General features: G+C 36.9%; 5 protein-coding genes across 6 annotated transcripts; 2 read left to right on the top strand and 3 right to left on the bottom strand.

Annotated features, from left to right (window-relative positions):
• The first annotated feature begins 10 nt into the window (after positions 1–10).
• LOC112456982 (PBAN-type neuropeptides-like) lies at positions 11–1416 on the top strand. Its single transcript, XM_025019807.1, has 3 exons — positions 11–127; positions 210–452; positions 1054–1416. Exons 1-3 carry the CDS (start codon positions 34–36, stop codon positions 1254–1256), a joined length of 540 nt encoding a protein of 179 aa, XP_024875575.1. The 5' UTR covers positions 11–33; the 3' UTR covers positions 1257–1416.
• A 3510-nt stretch (positions 1417–4926) lies between these two features.
• On the bottom strand, positions 4927–7075 carry LOC112456979 (geranylgeranyl transferase type-1 subunit beta). The gene is made up of 3 exons (XM_025019803.1): positions 6143–7075; positions 5503–5872; positions 4927–5346 (listed from the first exon to the last, which is right to left on the bottom strand). The coding sequence occupies exons 1-3, from the start codon at positions 6674–6676 to the stop codon at positions 5225–5227; spliced, it is 1026 nt and encodes a 341-aa protein (XP_024875571.1). The 5' UTR covers positions 6677–7075; the 3' UTR covers positions 4927–5224.
• Positions 7076–7482: 407 nt separating this feature from the next.
• Positions 7483–10432, bottom strand: LOC112456983 (adenosine kinase-like). The gene is made up of 6 exons (XM_025019808.1): positions 10030–10432; positions 9706–9938; positions 9071–9244; positions 8709–8979; positions 8341–8610; positions 7483–8240 (listed from the first exon to the last, which is right to left on the bottom strand). Exons 2-6 carry the CDS (start codon positions 9903–9905, stop codon positions 8040–8042), a joined length of 1116 nt encoding a protein of 371 aa, XP_024875576.1. The 5' UTR covers positions 9906–9938; positions 10030–10432; the 3' UTR covers positions 7483–8039.
• A 499-nt stretch (positions 10433–10931) lies between these two features.
• Positions 10932–16242, top strand: LOC112456980 (RNA cytidine acetyltransferase). The gene is made up of 17 exons (XM_025019804.1): positions 10932–11127; positions 11605–11868; positions 11947–12105; positions 12192–12428; positions 12519–12723; positions 12804–12925; positions 13083–13219; positions 13285–13572; positions 13658–13739; positions 13823–13939; positions 14171–14347; positions 14423–14570; positions 14690–14834; positions 14901–15109; positions 15385–15557; positions 15647–15895; positions 15968–16242. The coding sequence occupies exons 1-17, from the start codon at positions 11020–11022 to the stop codon at positions 16193–16195; spliced, it is 3048 nt and encodes a 1015-aa protein (XP_024875572.1). The 5' UTR covers positions 10932–11019; the 3' UTR covers positions 16196–16242.
• An 89-nt stretch (positions 16243–16331) lies between these two features.
• On the bottom strand, positions 16332–20803 carry LOC112456981 (nuclear fragile X mental retardation-interacting protein 1-like). Of its 2 annotated transcripts, none has more exons than XM_025019805.1 (5): positions 18405–20803; positions 17907–18208; positions 17599–17828; positions 17157–17348; positions 16332–16907 (listed from the first exon to the last, which is right to left on the bottom strand). In XM_025019805.1, exons 2-5 carry the CDS (start codon positions 17990–17992, stop codon positions 16546–16548), a joined length of 870 nt encoding a protein of 289 aa, XP_024875573.1. In that variant the 5' UTR covers positions 17993–18208; positions 18405–20803; the 3' UTR covers positions 16332–16545. The 2 variants fall into 2 exon arrangements, with proteins under 2 accessions (XP_024875573.1, XP_024875574.1); XM_025019806.1 differs by having other exon boundaries at positions 20087–20215.
• Positions 20804–21056: the final 253 nt, after the last annotated feature.

The raw sequence follows: 21056 nt of genomic DNA on the forward strand, positions 1-21056 counted from the left end.
CGCTGCGGAGTCTCGAGGAACGACGTATTCGCGATGATCGGCACCGGAAATACCGTCAGTTACGCAACCACCGTCTGCATCCTGGCCATGCTGCTCTGCTTGGGATCTCGCGCTTCCGGTGAATACGGTAATCCCGATTTTTGTTCCGATATAAGCACACGCAATCATTAAAGTCTCGATCTCGTTTTATTAACCGCATGCGTTCGCAGAATCGAGGGAGACGGGCTCGAGCGGCGGGTCGAACGACGGTAGATCGCCGAGCAACGATTTCGGCTCGTGTATCGATGGCAAGTGCATCAAGCGCACCCCGCAGGATATCGCCAGCGGCATGTGGTTCGGCCCGCGTTTGGGAAGGCGACGCAGATCGGACGAGAAGCAGGAAGTGAGTTCCGAGATTCAGGTCCTGGCGAACGCGTTGGACGGCGTGCATTGGGCAGTTATTACGATTCCGGGTAAGAAAATCAAAATCTTTCAGCGCAATCCATCGCTCGAGCCTCGTTAAGTTTCCGATCTTACATGTTATTTCGCTCGTACGGACAATAATTCTTCTCTTTTGTCACAATTAAATTTAATCGACATTATTGTTGGCACTTCTTTTATTATAAGTCTGCATTAGGTGTTTCACATAGCGAGATTTTTCATGTGATATTAAGAAAAAAATTTATATATAATTTTCGAATTATGAACGAACAAAAATAAAACCTTTGTGAACAGTTCAAGCTGGTGGCATATAATTATTTGATTCTAAAATTCCATTCTCGTCAATTTTCTTTCTTTATTTTTCGATTAAATTTACAGTAAACTCTATTCAAACAGAATTTTAATCCCCCTTTTACTTCTCTTTGAATTTTTCTCACTCTCTCCTCCCATAAAATTTTGTTTGCAAATGTATCTAGAGAAATTACTTCATTTAACATTATGAATGAGTTCTCTATTCTCAATTGAATTACATCAAAGTCCATTAACTCGCATCGATCCGCAAATTTTAAGGTCCAAGAAGAATGTATTTCCAATTTTGCTCGCAATTATATGATCATCAATAATAAATTTCAGCTAACGACAAAAGACAACCGCCTCAATTTACACCGCGTCTGGGACGAGGATCGAGCGAGGATCTATTCTCCTACGGGGATCCATACGAAATCGACGAGGACGACCGTTCGTTACCGCCGATATTCGCACCTCGTTTAGGGCGTAGGCTTCCCTGGACACCGAGACTTGGACGTCAATTGCGCAACGTACTACGGAAACTGTAAACGCTATCCGATCAAAGCTACAAGATCATTCAAAGTTGAAGAATGAAGTATGATCTTGTAGATTGGCGCGATTATGAGAACCTTGAAACGACGACCACAATTATAACATTATTATACGTAAGACATAAAAAAATAAAGTATATTTGTATTGCGAAAACTACCTGTCCGTTCTTCTTTTAAGAATAAACTTTTAATTAAACCAAAAATGAACTTTTTGCTAAAAAAATTCCTTTTTCTAAAAGTCTACTGCGTCAGAATATTACATATTTTCATAGAATTCGTACTCTGTACCAGCAGCATCGAGAAATAATAAATTTAATAAATAGAAGTAATAAGTTAATACTGCAATTACCGATTAAAAATAATAAGAACTAATTGCAAACACGCAAATATTTTCTTCTCGCTACGATCAACGTGATATCAAAGAAAAAGTCTTATAGGAATAGAACAGTCTCTATTGCAAGTTTGTACGAGGATGTACATGGAGGATGATAGACGCTATTTTCAGCGTCTCGAGAAGGGTTGAAATATCTCTCTCTCTCTCTCTCTCTCTCAAGAGGAAGTAGGACGGTGGAAGAAAGAAGAGGCAGGGTGCCGAACTACAGCGAGTAATTCCTCGACCGGAACTACTGGCGAGCCATGTGGCAACGTAGAAGACGATCATAATCGTAAAACAGCAAGTCGGAGCAGATACAAGTTAGCTTCTAGTTCACGCTTTACAACGGTGCCGTATATCGAGGATTGCTCGTAAAACGCATCGGAAAAAAATCCCTTCGATGAGAGCTTCGGAATATTAACGCTGATCGTGGCAACACGTTGTACAAGATGTTTACCCGATAACACCAAATGCTTTCGCGAACAGATATTCTTTGACTAATCTTCAAACCAGTTTCTTCGGAAAAATAATCTTCATAAAGATATAAAATTAATCATCAATAAACAATTATTTAAATAGACAGTAAGATCTTACTTTTTTTTAACATTCGATTGGTTATCGAGATACTTTTACAGTTACAAATTAAAAATTTTAATTTTTAGTAAAAAGGAATCCGTTTAAAAGATATTAATAATAAATCTTTTAATATTTAACGCGTAATAAGAATACGTTTACCGCAAACAAAATAACGAAGCTTTGTATTTCTGATAAAAATTATTTAATACTGAAATCATTGATTCTTAAATAAGTAAAAACAGAACAACGATAGCAATTGTATAGAGACTATAGAGGATAAAAATATTTGTAAACTCGATTTCGAAAAAAATTGTCAATCTCTTAAAATAACATTCTCGATACAGGATTATGATTTGTGGAGCAACATCTGCTCGCATAACAAAGAAAAATTCGAAGAAAGAACTTTGACGATCGCGAATACGTAAACGCACGATACTAAATCATTGCAGATAAAATAAACAATTGCTCGTGCAAGAATCATCCATGTGACGTTAAAGCATTGAAAACGATATAATTACGAGCTCATTTCTGTGTTCTGCAAGTAGTACATTTCTACGGAAATCTCTACCATTCTTATGTCAAATGTCACGGTTTTTCATTGTTAAATAAATGAAGCAAGGACGATTTAGGGCGCGTATCGCAGCCTCAATTCATCGAAATTATGTCGGTTGCTTTGTACGGAGTAAAGATAAATCATCTCATTTGTTTTTATTAAGTGATATAAATAAAAAATAAGCTTTAGAATAAGCCTACTGCGCACATCTACATCAGACATGTGCAAATCTTGTTCTCATTTTTATTAATTCTATTCTTAGATTATTAAGCTTAAATTAAATTGTCGTCCCCATCCCATTCCTATTTTCTTTAAATATTCTTTAAATGGTAAAATTATTTTACCATTGTTCGTAAAATCAAATGTGCAGTGTAATGAGAACTTACCCGAAAAAAAAATTGTTCACGTAAGATTGTATATAAATATGTTCATATATTGAAAAGAATACGGAATAGATTTTAAAAAAATTTCCATTCACAAACTTATGTAGAAATTAGTTTTAATCGTTCAGAGAAAATTAATTTAATAAATTAATATTTAATTGCGGTATATATATCTATTTAATTGATAATATGCAGTAAATAATTAAATTAATATTTACTTAATATTGATTTAGTGAATTTTAATATTAGGCCAAAATTCATTAATTTACTAGATATCTATTATAATTTTCACATTTATTCGGAATAAATCTATTTATTAAAGCGTCTTCCCGAAAGCGATTAATTCATTCGGAGTAGATATCGAAACGGAGGCAGGTGACGCGAATTGCGAGGTTATCTCATTGTGACACGCGGAACGACGATTCTATTAAGATTCCGATGAATCTCGCTTCGAATTATTTGTTTCTCACGTACATACAATTCACTCACCGATCACGGCGCACTGCAAGGAGACCTTAGACCCGCCAAACGCAGCCGGGAGGGGGTTACGTACGACGTCCAGCGCGACATTCGGCGTTCATTTCGTCCAGCGACGGGGCATCCCACTCGTTGCAGTCGACACGAGAAGGAACGGGGTATTCGGCGTACGTTCAGCTTGCAATCCTCTGTAACCGAATCTCTTTTCATTCACGAGAAAGAGGAATTTACGATCGACAACGTCTCGCACCGCACCGGCCACCGCGGCACCGCGCCGATGTGAAACGTGAACGCGTCGCTGCCACCGCGCAGTCAGCTGAGCCGTTGAACGCGATTGGCCCCTCGCGAGTCGAGCCCCCGGATCCGGCCAATCACGTTCGACCGCTCTTCGAGCCGCCGACCGACGGCCGCGACAAGACCGCGACGTACCCGGCCGCATACCAGACACGGCCCATGGTGAAAGAATACAGGGTGTGCTTATGCGCATATATTTCTAACAACAAAATGAGAAATTGATGCCAGATACCTCCATCTTTCCGCGACAGTTGAATTCGGTGTTATGTCATTACAGTGTCTTATTATTTATATTTAAAAAAATGGCTGCATCTGGCATCTGCGCAGAACCGTACGAAATTCGTCTCGAGTATGAGCACACCTGTATCCTTCCACCGTGGCACGGCCGTTGAATGAATCCTCGAACTCGGAAACAATAACGTTACCTTCAAAGTCGGCGCACGGCCGAGCGTATTTCTCGGCAAGCGGCCTTGCCACTTGTTTTCCTCAACGCTCGGAGTACCGTTTTACCCGCGAAAGTCATTCTCCCGATGAATTTCGCGCAGATACGAATAAGTGCTCGTGCTCCGCGCGTCCGTCGTCATGCTCCGTCAGCTCCGTGCTGTGCTTTTCGGAACGCGCTCGTTCCTGCGATTGGCATTCCTGTTCCTCGTTCCGCGGACCGCGGGAAACACGGGAATAATCGACTGTATAATCATGTCGTGATCTTAATTAAAATTTTGTATATTAGATTTTACATGATTTTACACGGGTAGGTAGGAAAATGGATAGGTCATATTTTTCATACAGTAATTACATTTTCCCTTGAATTTTAATGTTCTTTTTTTTTTGTTAAATAAAAATATTGTTCCGTCATATAAGAGTATTTTAATTATATCAACGATAATGTAAACACTTATAAACTAATAGACAAATATTAAAAGGATTATTAATAATGGTTAAATATTTAGGATAAAAAAACAAATCGCAAAGATTAAGCTAAATCGGTTTTTTTTTTATTAACATCTTTTTTCTATGAATGTATCTATATATGTATATAATATCTATATCCTTTAACACATATACTTTACATATATGTATAACAAGCATTCAACAAGCAGTCCCAAATAATAAACAAAACATTACTGTCCATTTCGTGATTATTGTAGCAGTATTAATTGACATCTTTAGAATGAGGATTTTTTAGCACAGAGAATGCGATGAAATGCGAACGGGCGAGTATCGAATGTAAAAAGTATCTGATCTGGTGTACTAAGTACTGTGCGTTTCTGATATGATCGCTAGCCCCACGAATGTCTATACACCGAAATCATTCGCTCCGCCACTTTTTATGAATCCGTTGTAGATGCTCGTAAGCTCGTTGGGAAATATTAAGTTCGGGGTTTATCGAACACAGATCAGGATGTCCCAAGAGACTTAAGCCGCACAGACCTGGAAAAGTTACACTTTTATTGATGCGTGATCATTTAAAACAGATACCGCTTGTAAGGATTACTTTTCACGAGATGACGTGACACTTTTATATTGAAGACATTTACAAATTATATCGTGAAAACAAGAATGCGACGTGAATTATCTCGCGTTTACCTAAATATGTATGCAAAGGATCAGGCCGAGTATTATCAAACTTCGCCAATCCTCCGACGAGCGTGTCTTGCGTATTAAGGATAAACGTTTTATTCTCCTCGGCGTTTGAGAAATTGAGGAACTCCAGCAGCTCGAGCGTAGCGCCAACCCAGAAACTGTAACACGTATCGGACGGCTTTCCAGGCCTGCCGTTAAATCCACTGTCCTGTCTCATAAGGCACCAACGCTTTAACCGAGCTAAACGATCCCACGTCAACACGTCCAATACGTTAATGTGCTCTCTCATCAGAAACAAACTCGCCACGGCGCAGAACGTGGAGCCTCCGTGAGATTCAAGGCCCGGTCCTTGCCCAATACCGCCGTCGTACGACTACAAAAGTATCGTAAAGTGAACCATCATCTTTTTTACACGAAGGAGGATAAAGATAACGATGCCTACAAATCTTGCAAAATAAAGCGTCGTCTACAATAGCAGCAGGAGTATGCAGTAAGACGTAAGTAGTAAGCTACTGACCAACCACAGTCGATTATTCTTGAATTGTAAAAATCCCATTAGTCAATAACTTACTGCTTATGTCTTACTGTAGACTCCTGCTGCCATTGTAGACGACGCATAACAAATTTTACAACAAACACTTACGATGCTTCGCAAAATGTAGTCGATTGCCCTTGGAATATCCATGCCCGACCAATTATCCAGAATTGCAGAGACGCAGGAGGCGCAATAGAGAAATCTCATGTCGCTCTCGCACCCGGTTACCATGGCCGTGAAAGATCCATCGGGATTCTGACAGGCGCGGACCCCCTGGACGATGGACTGTCTGTCCACGCGACCGAGATCGTCGCCGAGAATCAAGAGAGTCACCAGACTGGTGTAGGTCATCGCCAAGTGACCGCACTGGTAATCGGGTATGTCTCTCGGTATCGTCGTGGACGACTGGAAGCCGGAACGTGGACCGGCATCCTCGACCTGGAGCCGATAGATCCAATCGATCGCCTGTGACTTGGCCCGCTCTTCGATCTCGTCGAGCGAATTCAGCAGATCCAAGCCGGAGAAGGCGAAGTACGCTATCATCGGCCTGGTGGAGTCAAAGTCCGCCAGGCTGCTGGGCATGACCTGCAGTAATCTTTGGAAGTACTTGACGTGCTTCTCCCGAGCCAGCCGCGGCGTCATGATGATCGCGCAATATCGTTGAAAACGTTACTCTAAATCGACGTGGCGTACGCGCGGGCCGCCTCAAGAAAATCGGCACCCTGTCGTTGACGTTGTCGTTTTCGTTGTTGTTGTTGTTGTTGTTCGAATGCGACAACAAGTCAGGCGTGTGATTCTTCAGTCGGAATGCTTCTCGTTTCTTGTCCCATGCCCGTTCGTCAAAACTGTCCGAGACGCGCCAACGCATCGTGAATATTCACGCTTGAGCGACACATCTCATCTGCTACCCCTTTTTTTTCACGTCAGAATCAAATTAACAATACAAAAATTATGCGTCGCGAATCACCTTCGCCGCCCGTCAAAAACTCGATGTTTGGTTACGTTCGCACTTTGCAGAATAGCCAACATTACTTTATGTAAAAAAAAAAAAAGGTTATGATTGGTGTAGAACCGAAACCGAAACTTGCCGAAGCGAGATTCGTGTTGGCTTCAAAAAAAGCGAATATCCCACTCCCGATTGCGTTGCAAAAAAAATATCCTATCGTCGGCGAAAAAATTTTTTACTCCAATGGCAAATAAAAAAAAACTTATATTTCTACGGCAGTTAAAAAAAATTCCCCCTAACGGCGGCGAGAATAAAAATTCATACTCTAACGATAAAGAAAAATAAAATTTCTTATCCCAATGGCGGTTTAAAAATAAAATTTATAACTCAACGTCGGCGCAAAAAAAATTCATACATCTCAGCTAACAATAAGATCAAAATGTAATTTACTCCTATCGCGAAAAAAAAAAATTAAAGATTGAAATAAAACCAATGCTAATACTTTCCATAACATTTCTTTGCATATATTTGTATATATATTTATATGACATAAACAACATCGACACGTCACTCGACTATACTTTATATAATAAAAAAATAGAAAGGGAAACTTATATAATTGTCGATTATAAATTCTGTTACACATTTCTGGTCATTGCAACATCGGGTAGATAAACTACAGATCTATAGTGGCAACGATTATCGAGAAAAATCTCTAATATCTCTCCTTGTTACTTTGTATCAATAATAATAATAATAATACGAGTGCTACATTTAAAAATGTACGGTCTCGATAACTCGAGCTCAACGCGACGGTAGTCTTTAATAAATAAGAGCTTCTCGAATGCTATATCACTTCGCGACTCGCGCGCGCCTGTTATAAATAAAATCAATATCAAATAAATATCTAACTGGGACGTAACATCGACGAGGAATGCTAGTTATCGCTCTAACGGTCGATAATTTCGCTAATAGAAACTTTCAGGCAATAAATAACCGTGCAATATTACGTCAGGTCAGGTAGCGATTAGTCATTAGCGTTCTAAAGAGATCGAATCGTTATGGCAGAAAGTCGGGGGGCACGCCGTTCGGCAGCGTGACGCCAAGCCTGGTTGTCATGCAGGACGCGACCTTGCATCCCAATTCTAGGCAACTCTTCGGGTCCCAGTGAGCCAGGACGCCGGCCAGGAAGCCAGCCACCAGAGCATCGCCGGCGCCCGTTGTGTCCACAATAGGTGTCTTAGGCACAATGGGTTGCACCTGGATGTGACACGTGTATGAACGAAATGAACTCTTTACTCCCCCTCCCCCCCCATCTCTCTCAAAATTGTTTTTACTTATTTTCTTGACCGGAACGAACCTGAACGGATTGTCCTCTGCCCCAGACGATAATCGCCGGCGCGCATCCGCCGCGCGTCATGATGAATATACCGTCGTCGGCCAGCCAATCCTTACTGTTAGCGCTAGAAACGTCCATCGTGATCCTTTTCAAGCTATTTAGTAGAAAAGGTATATCGGCGACGTCGTCGTACTTGACGTTCAACGCTTGAGCTAACGCGATCATCTCCCTCGCGTTGCCAAACACAATCTTGGCGTGGCCAACCATCTCGCAAATGGCCGCTTGATGATCCTTCAAAAGTTAAAAAAGCTCAATTAAACAAATATTAATTTAGATATTAATTTGCTGATTATATTATTTAATGTGCGTTAATATTTTATATTTCATACCTGGAATATGTAGAAGGAATTAAGATTGAACGCTACAATAATATTCTTCTCCTGCGCCCGCTTGACCAGTTCCTTGGCCACGTCCAGACTGTGCGTCACGAAGTATCCTTCGATATAAATTATTTTTATACTATCTAACTGTGGATTGGCCTTTTTCAGATCGTCCAGCGTGTATACGCTAGCTGCGCCAAGATTAGCGACGAGGCTGCGGGACGTACCGCACACGAGAGAAACGCATAGTCCGGTAGGCAATGTTGGATGTACGGAGTACCTGATGAAACATATGCAGCATAGATTTTAGAGATGTCATATTCCGTGAAACTCTTGGCGCCTCTTGCGCGTATTACAATAAAGTTACCAACCTCGCGTCCACGCCCGCAAGTCGAACTAATTTTTCTAAGATCGAACCTCTTTGATCGTTCCCGAGACCACCGCAGAAGACACTGATTTGAGACTCGTGGGTCTCGTCGCAGAGCCACTGCAAGATCCTCAATGTATTCTGCGCAGATCCTCCGGGATTTGTGTATTGCTCTATTCTGTGGCATAAAATTGTTTATATTTATTATTTATATTATATACATATATGCACAATCTAATTCTCATATTACTTATTATATGTTATATGTATATCTTTTATAAATGATTATATAATATGTATAAATAAAAACTTAAAAAAATATTTATGCTTGCACTGTATATTGCTTGCATATATATATTTTTACATAACCATACAACCATATATTGTCATAAATATAATCTATTAAATATATTTGTAATTATATTGTACAATTTCTTGTTGTTATAAACAAATCTCACTTTATCTTCCATATTTCATTCCATTAAAAATAAATTGTTGAATGAAAACATAAAGGGTACAAACATACTCTGGATACGCGTGACAGCAAATTTGAATTAAAATGCTTCAGAAAATTGGGATTTGCATACAGCGCAATACAGTGCAAACATAAAACACGTTCTAACAAATGTATTCATTAACTCTGGTGGCAAATCTGCGACCAGCTCCTGCAGCTTCTTCTCGCACAGCTCCGTCTCGCCGTCTATCTTGAGACTGTACTTCCTGATCAGCTCGTCGTTCTTCAGTATCACGAGAATGTCCAGCAGAGGATTGCCGAAGGCTATGACCGCCGGGGAGTCCAATCGTGCGATGGTCTTCCGCAGTGGGATCTTCTCTACCATTTTTCGTATCGAGGACCGAGTTTCAAACGTTAGCTTCCAATATAGGCGTGTTGAAGATACAAGGAATTAACGATACGAGCCCATAGAAAATTAAAAGCGCGTCGATCGGCGGCAAACTACTTACAAGGTCGGCAGAACCTTTCGAATCATCTCGTAAGAATCTCTTTGCCAATAAACAATTATAGAGCCACGCGGAAATTATAAAATTGCGAAAAAGTCGTCGCGAAGGAACACTCTAATGAAGTTATTGCTGAATCGAACGAGATACGAGGCGTCGAACTGCGAGGGAGACCGGAGAACCGACTGAACCAGAGGCGGGCGACTCGCTCCGCTTCGTCCGAGATATATTCTCTCTTCCTCGTGTCAGCGCGACGAAAACGGTCGCGCAATTTAAACGTGCACCGTGCACGTCGGTCTCCCTTCGTTCATCTCGGAGGTCGCATCGCGCGCTGTCCGTCGGCGACTCCGTCCCTACTGATTAGTCCCTACGTCACATTTCTCATCATAACCTAAAATTACTCCCGCGATCCCGAGATCGTCGAGTACGCGGAATCGAGAAGGGATCACCTCGGAGCGCGACGCGAAATCGCGTGAATGGGCGCGTTCAGCAGACCAAACCGCTGAGTAGCAGTCGAACGTGATTGGCTCTTACTTTTAGAACCAACCAATCAACGCAGAGTGTTGATAAGACGAACTCAACAGTTGTATCTGCTGAACGCGGTCAATGATGTGGGCGGCCATCTTTTGAGTAATCTTTAAGGGCTCAGTCACAATGAGAAGAATAAGGAATAAGATAAAGGAATAAGGAATAAGGGAATGTTGCATCTCACTTCAGTACACGTACATTAAAGTGAGATGCAATATGCCTTATTCCTAATTCCTTTATCTTATTTCTTATTCCTCTCATTGTGACTGAGCCTTAATCGTTCGACCAATAGGAAGGTTGGATTTTAGGAGTGTCTTTCAGAAAAAGGCATGGCTTGTCAATCTTACCATCTAAGCACGCGACATACTCAATGACCCACTTGTCGCACGTGGCCGACCGCAAGCGTGAATTTCGAAGAATTTTGCGTTTTGTTGTGCGTCGTTCGGACGTTCTATTACTCCGGTTAAAATGGTTCGCAAGAAGATAGACAATCGGATACGGGTTTTGATAGAGAATGGCGTTACCACGGGACACAGGACGATGTTCGTCGTCGTCGGCGAGAAAGCGAGGGACCAGGTATGCGAAAACGTGGATGCACAATCTGTGCCTGTCAGGTCCATTTAGTCTTTAATTTAATCTGAACAGCAGATATAGTACAAATCAAAGAATTTAATTATTTGAGAATTTAATTTTCTTTATTATTCGAAAGAATTTATAAAAATTCTTTAATATATTTTTATTCGGGAGGGCAACAAAAACAATAGGAAACAGTTCTTGGTTGGAGCAAAAATACTGTAAACTAGTGTTATTATCATACGCTTATGCCCATTTCTACCAATGTAGATTAACTTTAATCTTGGTTTAACTTATTGTACTTTCTATCTTTTTCTAACTTTTAGAACTAGGAAAAGATGACAGGTAAGTTAAACCAAGATTAAAATTAACCTGCGTTGATAGAAATGAACATTATATAGTGATTCAAATGCTTAGATATTTTCAGCTTCGGAATATACTCTTTAATATATATGTATATTAAAAAAAAAATTCTTTTAGGTAGTGTTGTTGCATCATATGTTATCCAAGACTGTTGTCAAAGCTAGACCTTCCGTGCTGTGGTGCTACAAAAAGGACCTAGGTTTTAGTAGCCACCGAAAGAAACGAATGAAATCGTTGCAAAAGAAAATCAAGTCAGGTAAATTGGACGTTAACGAGGACGATCCGTTCGAGTTGTTTGTCATTTCGACCAATATTCGTTATTGTTACTATAACGAGACGCATAAGATATTAGGTAACACATATGGCATGTGTATATTACAGGTGCGTATACATTTTATCGTTTCCTACACATCTAGGTTTTCAACTTTATCATAATGTCGTGTTTAATGTCGTCCTTAGGATTTTGAAGCGATTACGCCAAACTTATTGGCACGTACCATTGAAACGGTGGAGGGCGGTGGAATCATTGTATTTTTGCTGCAATCTGTGAACTCCTTGAAGCAGTTGTACACGATGAATATGGACGTTCATCAGAGATTTCGCACGGAAGCTCATAAGGCAATAATATATAACATATTATTTCTTAAAATATATTCTTGAAACATGCAATATTACAGTTTCTTATTTATCTTTTATTAATTTAGGATGTAGTATGCCGATTTAACGAGAGGTTTTTGCTGTCGCTGGCTTCGTGCACTCGATGTTTGGTAGTTGACGACCAGCTGAATGTATTGCCTATTTCCTCTCACAATCTAAGAATAGAACCTATGCATAAGCCGACTGTTTCGGAAGAACAGTCAAACTTGAATGCTTTAAAGGAGAGTTTGCAAGATACTCAGCCTGTATCTGCATTAATAAATTGCTGCAAAACAGTCGATCAGGTAAGTTCATGCAAAAATGAATTAATAAATTGTATAAAAAGATTGGTATTAAATGTTTTCTAACTTTATGCACAATTTTAATATTTTCAGGCAAAAGCGGTCCTTAAATTTATCGAGTGTATCTCCGAGAAAACTTTGAGATCTACCGTATCGTTGACCGCAGCCAGAGGACGCGGAAAATCCGCTGCGTTGGGACTCGCCATCGCTGGAGCTGTTACCTTTGGATACTCCAACATATACATCTCGAGTCCCAGTCCGGAAAACTTGAACACTCTTTTTGAATTTGTCTTCAAGGGTAAGTTTACCAGATTAATCGTTATTTTATGGATATGAGGAATCATCAACACGTATGAAACGTAATTTGTATATTCGTAGGATTTGACGCGCTTGGATACCAGGAACATCTTGATTATGGTTTAGTGCAGTCCACGAATCCAGAGTTCAACAAAGCCACTGTACGCGTAAATGTGTTCCGAGATCATCGCCAAACAATTCAGGTGTGTAATGTTAAAAAAACTTTGAATTGTTTTATATACATAAGCATTTTCGGAAGTGTAATATATTCAATTTGCTTTAGTCCACAATAGAATGTTCGGACATCTTTGATAGTACTACAAATTAATAGCGCGTTATTGTTTCGTTTCTTTTGCACAGTATATACATCCAACAGACACCCACAAGTTAAATCAAGCAGAGTTGCTTGTGATCGATGAAGCAGCAGCAATTCCATTGCCCTATGTCAAAGCGATGCTTGGACCTTACCTAATATTTCTCGCATCAACTATAAATGGGTAAGGCATTCAAACTTTCCTGGAGTATCGATAAATCGTCTACTCTCATTCGTTAATATTTATAGATATGAAGGCACAGGTCGGTCTTTGTCGCTCAAATTGCTGCAGCAATTGAGGACGCAGACTGTTGGGTCAAATAGCCACGATGGGAAAAACGAAAAAGAGCAAAACGAGAAAACTCTTATCGGGAGGCAGTTGCACGAACTCACTCTCGAAGAATCGATACGTTATAAGCCGGGCGATTCTGTGGAACAATGGTTGTGCGACTTATTATGCCTGAATGTTACAACATACGCACCCATCCTATCTGGATGTCCTCCTCCTGATACGTGCCAGTTGTACTATATTAATAGGTATTTTTCTTTAAATAATGATGCAAGTAATTTTGCAAATGCTTATTAACTTAAAAAATTAATATGTATTCCTAATTTTTCTCAGAGATACATTGTTCTCTTATCACAAGGCTTCTGAGTTGTTTCTGCAGAGATTGGTCTCTCTATATGTTGCATCGCATTATAAAGTATGTACTGTATTTTTTCTTAACAATATTTTTTTATGAAATTATACGGTATTAACTTTTGATTATCTGTTAATATATTTTAGAATACCCCTAATGATTTGCAAATGATGTCTGACGCACCTGCGCATCATCTGTTCTGTCTCTTAGGACCTGTAGATGCCAATAAAAAGACTTTACCCGAGATATTAGTAGTTCTTCAAGTAAGTCTTCTGTGAATCTAAATTTAGCTGTAATTACAAGCAGTATAAACATTCCTGACATTCAAATATTTTATTTTTTATTGAAAATTGTGAAATTAGATGTTAGAAAGTTAGCATTATTTTTAGAACACATTTCCTGAATTATTTTTAAATTATTTTATAATTGAATTATTTATTCTATTTGTAAGAAATATATTCTCTTTATACATAAATTTATTTCCCAACATACAGATTTGCTTAGAAGGCCAAGTTAGCAAAACCAGCATAAATGATGGTCTATCACGAGGTCGTAGGGCAGCGGGCGATCTAATACCATGGACGATCGCTCAACAATATCAAGACGAGGATTTTCCAGTATTGTCTGGCGCGCGCATTGTTAGGATTGCCACGCATCCAGATTATCAAGGGGTATATATTTCTCTTTTAAAATTTGCTAATTTATTTTAAAAAACATGAATTTGCTGAACGAACAATAAATTGCAGATGGGATATGGTAGCCGCGCATTGCAGCTATTGAAGCAATACTACGAGATGAAAATACCCAATATCAATGAAAGCGTTACACAAGAGCCAATGACGGAAATAAAAAATGTTTCCGATGAAGCGGTCGGTTTATTAGAAGAAACTATCGGTAATATGCATGTCTGTTTATCTACAAATATTTTTTATTTGTAGAAATTCTCTTCAAATAAAACTTGTTTTCTCAAACACGATTTACAATATTAATGTTCTATTTATAATTGCTTGCAGAACCTCGCAGTTCGCTGCCACCGCTTCTATTGAAATTGAGTGAAAGACATCCAGAACATCTGGATTACATTGGAGTGTCTTTCGGGGTTACCGAGCATCTACTGAAATTCTGGAAGCGGACCAATTTCGTACCTGTATATTTAAGGTGTGTATACGAAGTGTAATAGAATAAAAGATCGACCGATCTCAAACACATGCGATTTTTTTTTAGACAAACAGCAAACGACATAACAGGGGAACATTCTTGTATAATGCTTTGTAAAATTAATGCGGAACAAGATAACGATAAATGGCTACAGGCTTATTGGAGCGATTTTCGCCGGCGATTCACAAGTCTGCTCTCCTATTCGTTCAATACTTACGCAGCGTCACTTGCATTGAGCATATTAATTAACAGAACAATATCCTTAGAATCTATCAGTAAGTGTATTATATTATTAATTGTGTTATTAGTAATTTATAACGTCATATTAATAGTAGTAGTAATAATGATAGTTGACATCGATTCCTGAAAAAATTTATTTCTCTCAAGCTTCAATTTTCTATTCAACGTCTTATAAAACTTGCACTCTAATGTATATATTAAAAAATTAAGTTCTCTGCTTATATGCCATGAAATTAATTTCAATCAAGACATGCCTTAGTTAACATAGAATGTTTAGAGATCTAAACTTTGAAATTTATACCTGTTTCAGCGTTGAGTAAAGAAACATTGGACGTTTATTTTACATCGTACGATCTGAAACGTTTACAAATGTACAGTAACAACATGGCAGATTATCATTTGATTATGGATTTGGTGCCATCATTAGCACGCCTACATTTCTTAAATATGATGGGAGACACTCATTTCTCGCCAGCGCAGTCGGTACGATACTCGGGACATTTCTTGATATATTATTATTTCATACTAAAAGTATTTGCTGTATCTATATAACAATACGCAACAATTTTTAGGCAATTCTACTTGGTTTGGGCTTGCAACATAAAACTGTCGACAAATTGGCAGAAGAATTGAAGCTGCCGTCTTCGCAGTTGCTCGGCTTATTCAATCGTATAATACGTAAATCCATCCAATATTTCAACAGAGTCGCGGAAAAATACGTCGAGAGCACTATGTTGACTAAAGACTCGGTTAACGAAGAAGTAAAATTAGATCCTCTAGGTGGACAAAGTTTACACGAGGAATTGGAAAGCGCAGCTAAGGTTCGCACTTTGTAATAATTTATTTTCTCATTCCCACTTAACATATATGAAAATAATATTTCTGTGTTGTAGGAATTAAAAATTAAACAAAAGGCAGAATTAGAAAAACTGAAGAAAGAAAATTTGGAGCAGTACGCTATCAAGGGATCGGAAGCGGAATGGACTAGTGCGCTATCCGCCAAGCAAAGTAAAAAACTTATCTCTATAAAGACCGGCGAAAAGAGAGCGTCAGGAGCAGACGATAGCATACAAGAATCTGAGAAAAAACACACGAAGAAGAAAAAAAAGAAACATACATAACTTATGTATAGTACGAAATAAATAAATGATCGACAGGTTTATAAATAGTTTTGAAAGTCTTCTGATTGAATAAATTTATATTTATTACAAAAATTATATAATTAGAAAAACATGATATAAAAGTTTTTAACAGACATCACAGATTTCTTCTTTATATCTTTTTGTGTATTTGTACTTAAAAAAAAAGACTAGTCTATAAATATAAAATTCTCTCCAGATTCTTTTACATAAACATTACTATTTCAGAGCACGTATTGTGGAACTTTTCGGGACGGAATTAATCCGTTTTCCCTAGAAAACACAATAGAAAGAGAAAATAATAGGAAAAGTTCCATAATACATGGGCAATTCTAGTCAAAGAAATTGTTTTCTATAATATATTTTACACATTGACAAATTAAATTTCTTTCATGCTGTATGGAACGTGAGAGCAATTTTTCTAATAATTTATTATGATATTTATGTAAAATTTTCTCATTTTTGTTATTGATTGGTATTCGATTTGTTTCGCGATTTTGCTTATCTTGACATTTAACGACAGTATTTTGAGTTCCGTTATTTGATTTATCAACCCCATTGGTATGAGATTGCATATTAGAAATCTCTTTATAAACTAGCGTGGAATTTTCTTCATGAATTGTATCTTCTGTTATCTTATCATCTTGGTATTCCATTTTTATCTTTTTCACCGGCACTTCTTCTGGACCTTCATCTAAAGACAAAATTAGTGCCTTTAATTGCTTTATAAAAGAATATATACCGATCAAAAATTAACTTTTAATAGTTAGATTTCGACAAATTTCAAGATATTCTTATACTAGAAAATATAAATGATAAAAGACTAATATATAATATATATAGATATAGATATATATAGATATATAGATATATATATATATATATAGATAGATAGATATATATATATTCGATTATATATTAACAAGCATTAAGCGTTATTTACCATTGTCTTCACTTTCATAATCTGCTACTAAAGTAGGTAATACAGACGAACTGATCACAGATAAATTAGCGGACTCGGGTGCCGTAGATGCTTGCGGTATATCATCCTCGTCCGAGATATTGTCAATTTTTTCATGCAAATCTGTCTGATCAGCTGAACAAACTACGCTATCTTCTTCTTCTTCCAAAACAGCTGTGGCAAAAAATCAATTTCATCTGATATTTCGTGTATGATAAGATAATAGAAAAGAATTTTAAATTATTATTAATATAAATTACAGATTGTAATAAACTTAATATAACTTGAACTTTATAAATATGATTTAATATAGAATCGAAATATCAATTAATTTAATACACTTGAAAGATCTCAAATATTTTTCTAACGTTATAAAGCAAATTATATTCATAGCTGACAAATTTATTTTCATAATACAACTTACTTAGTCCAGGAAACGGGCATAAACCTCTGTATGTTCCATTCATATGGACATCATTATTGTTAGTCTCACGTGCACGTCGTTTGCGAGGTTTGCGTTTTTTCTCACGCGTGTTTATCGGTTTTTTTATTTTCGTGTTTGCATTAGAATTCTGCTTGATTATCTCTCCCCGCTGTAATTTTTCCAGCTCTTCCGCCTTGCGCAACTTTATGTTGTTCTCGGTAGGATACCTCCTGTTTCGTCATTCGAAACAATTTTTGTTAATTGCGCTCGCTAATGCATTTAGATTTTAATATTGGTGTTAAACTTACTTTTTCCGCTCCGTTATCCATGTGTCGATATCTTCCGGCGTCGACAGATCCTTCAGTCTGTGGTACAAACCAGTTCGATGCTGCATACTGATATGTTTTTCAACAAGCGAGGGATGCGCTGAAAACCTGCAGCCGTCAATCCCACAAAGCTTGTGTGTGCTTCTATGCTCGGAGAGATCAGCCGCGGATGGGAAATCTCTATCGCAGACCTCACAATAATGAGGTGCGTCGTCGTCGTCACCAGAACTGACATAATTTTCATCTCTCTGATCGTACGGCTGTTCTTCTGGATACAGATGAGCCTAAAAATCACCACTTTCCTATTTACACGAAGATCTTGGTATAAATTTAATTGTTCGTAACATAACAACGTTGCACTGTCATTGTTAATCCTATGCTTTACGATTTCTTGTAAAACTTTTACTATTTCATTTTTATATCTTCAGTTATAAGCAAATATAATACCATAATCTTGTACTGAACATCTACTATCATTACCTGTTAAGCGATAAACAATTATTATGCACATCTGAAGCTATGGGATATTCAGCCGGGGTATTCAGAAATTCTATGTGAAAATATAAATATTCGTTTGCGAAGCGTAGATCTTCCTTTCATTGCTTACTTTTTTTTTTTAGATTATTCAAGCAATTATAAATTTGCGCATATCTTGTCGAAGCATTAATTAATCATTTTTCATAAGGCACACGGTAGTGACATACATAACTTGTGCATTAAAAGCTTAATCATTTGAGACATTTTATAAATTATATAATAGTATATAAATTATTAAAAAATCTTTATAATCGCAACTGTATTTCTTTTTATGTTAGAAGTGTGAATACTGTATACGCATTTCTATTTACGTTTCATACATTAGCATGAGATTTATGAATATGTCATAAGTTTGTATTGATCATTACTTCATCAATATGATGATAAATTATTGAATTGCAAAAATCACAAAAGATTATTTTCATATTTCAGAACGATTGTTTCAATACGCCCAATTTCAGTGATTCATAATGATAGAATGATGGGGAACACCAGAGAATTAGAACTTATAGAAATATGATTTATTCTTACAATATGCGTTTCAATTACAAATTCATTTTCTTTTACGTGTCATTCTATAGTTTTTGGAAGTTCACTTATGACATGATTAAGTATCTTAAATATGATACATATATATATAGGCATGATCATTTATAAAAGTTATTACTAATCTAACAGAGCCACAAGCTATGTCAGACTTTCTTGTACATTAAAATATTCATTTTATATTAATAATGTATCTTCATACATTATGACTTCTCATCATCTATTTCAATGTCACGGTTTAGACATCGTAATTCTATTACTATTTCTTACACGTAGTATAGCTTGCGGCACTGTATACTGGCCATGTATACTAGATATGAAGGAAGGACTTTGAGAGAAATTTATTCACAAGTGGCCAGTTTTTACATGTCAGATGAAAAATTATTACATCTAGTTAACTGTCATATTACAAGTTTTTATGTAATGAACTATATTCAACATTATACGTCTGCACTAAATACATATCAATACATATATAAAAAAAGAGATGAGATAAATCATTAATTCTTACGAAGATGGCCTAAAATTCTAACAAGAAACACCCCAAATTTTTCGATTTGAATGACTTTTTGAGAATATGTATATATAGTGATTTAAATACATGAATAATGGTATGCTTCATATAAATGAATTATTTATATTAATTATATTCATTCATATAAATGAATCATTATATTCATTTTTCATGTATTTGTGAGTCACTCTATATATCCACAAAATCATCTAAAGCGAAGTGTTCGGATTCAAGCTGTTCCCTTGTAAGACTATTGTTATTTCAATTAGCTGCTACTTTCTCAACGTTATCGTTTTTTCAAACAGCGTACACTTATGATGTAAATAATATATAAAAAAAATATCACGTGACTGTTACGTTGCAAAAATAATAAAAGGAAATGAAGGTCAGTATCTATACACAAAATCATATAGAACTCGAGCAATGATGCGGATAAAAAAAATTTGCTAGATCAAAACACAAGGGTCAAATCGTTCTGAAGTTTGAAAACAGATACTTGTGTTGTATCATTTGAATTATATAATTCTTTAATAGGAGGAGTAGCCTGTTAAGCTTAAGACTGTGCCTGTTCGCTGGAAGGCTGCGTCTCCTCTGTTTGCTCCGTTTGTTCTGATTGCTCAGTTGAATTCTCAGTTTTCTGAACACCCTCGGATTCAATCGTATTGTTATCATCTGTTTTCTGATCCTGCAAAACCAAAGTAAGCCATCAACGTTTAACGGAACATGCAGGTACCGGACTTTCGTCGCACGACTACTACACGTTTGCAGAATATATATTTAGAATAAAAACAAAAAGACGTACGTTTTACAATAATATATTTGCCATTAACTAATTCCCATTTCTTATCTAATCATTTATATCGCATATTTTAACATACATAGTAAATGTAATATCTTGCGACCCCTCAACAAACACAGATCTGAATCACATATATTAATCTATGCTATACTTATAAACGAAGCATTAAATCTGACTTAGCTATTTTATCACTTTATAACATTTAAATTTTAATATCGAAAGAGAAATAATTTTTCACAATCCGCCCTTTGTTATAATCCGCCCTTGTATTTATTAGGAAAATCAGTCTGTTTATGTGCTCTTACGTGATCTCTAAAATAAGATTTAAAAAAAATAATTACATAGCCTTCTCCTAATTTTGAAACATATTCAGTTATAAGTTTTATTTTTTATATAAAGTAGCATGCACGAAAAGGATCACTGTGCAAATTATTCTTATCTACATAATAATTTGTGCACTATGCATATTCTGATTAACACATACATATATATGCACACACATTCAATATTACATAAACGTTTTAAAATAACAAATAAATTTACATTTAGTAATATGGACAAAGGATAAAAAGAAACGTATCATTAAAATGTTACATAAAACAAGCGAATTTGTAGAGATAAAATAACATTATTGCGATGTAATATTAATTACTTCTCTATAAAGATACTTAAAAAAAAACAATATTTCTTTAATAATACAAATATAAAAGTAAATATTAAAAAAATAAGAAAATAT

This window comes from Temnothorax curvispinosus, unplaced genomic scaffold (genome assembly GCF_003070985.1).
Source record: "Temnothorax curvispinosus isolate PA1 unplaced genomic scaffold, ASM307098v1 QBEX01007358.1, whole genome shotgun sequence".
Classification (NCBI taxonomy): Eukaryota; Metazoa; Arthropoda; class Insecta; order Hymenoptera; family Formicidae; genus Temnothorax; species Temnothorax curvispinosus.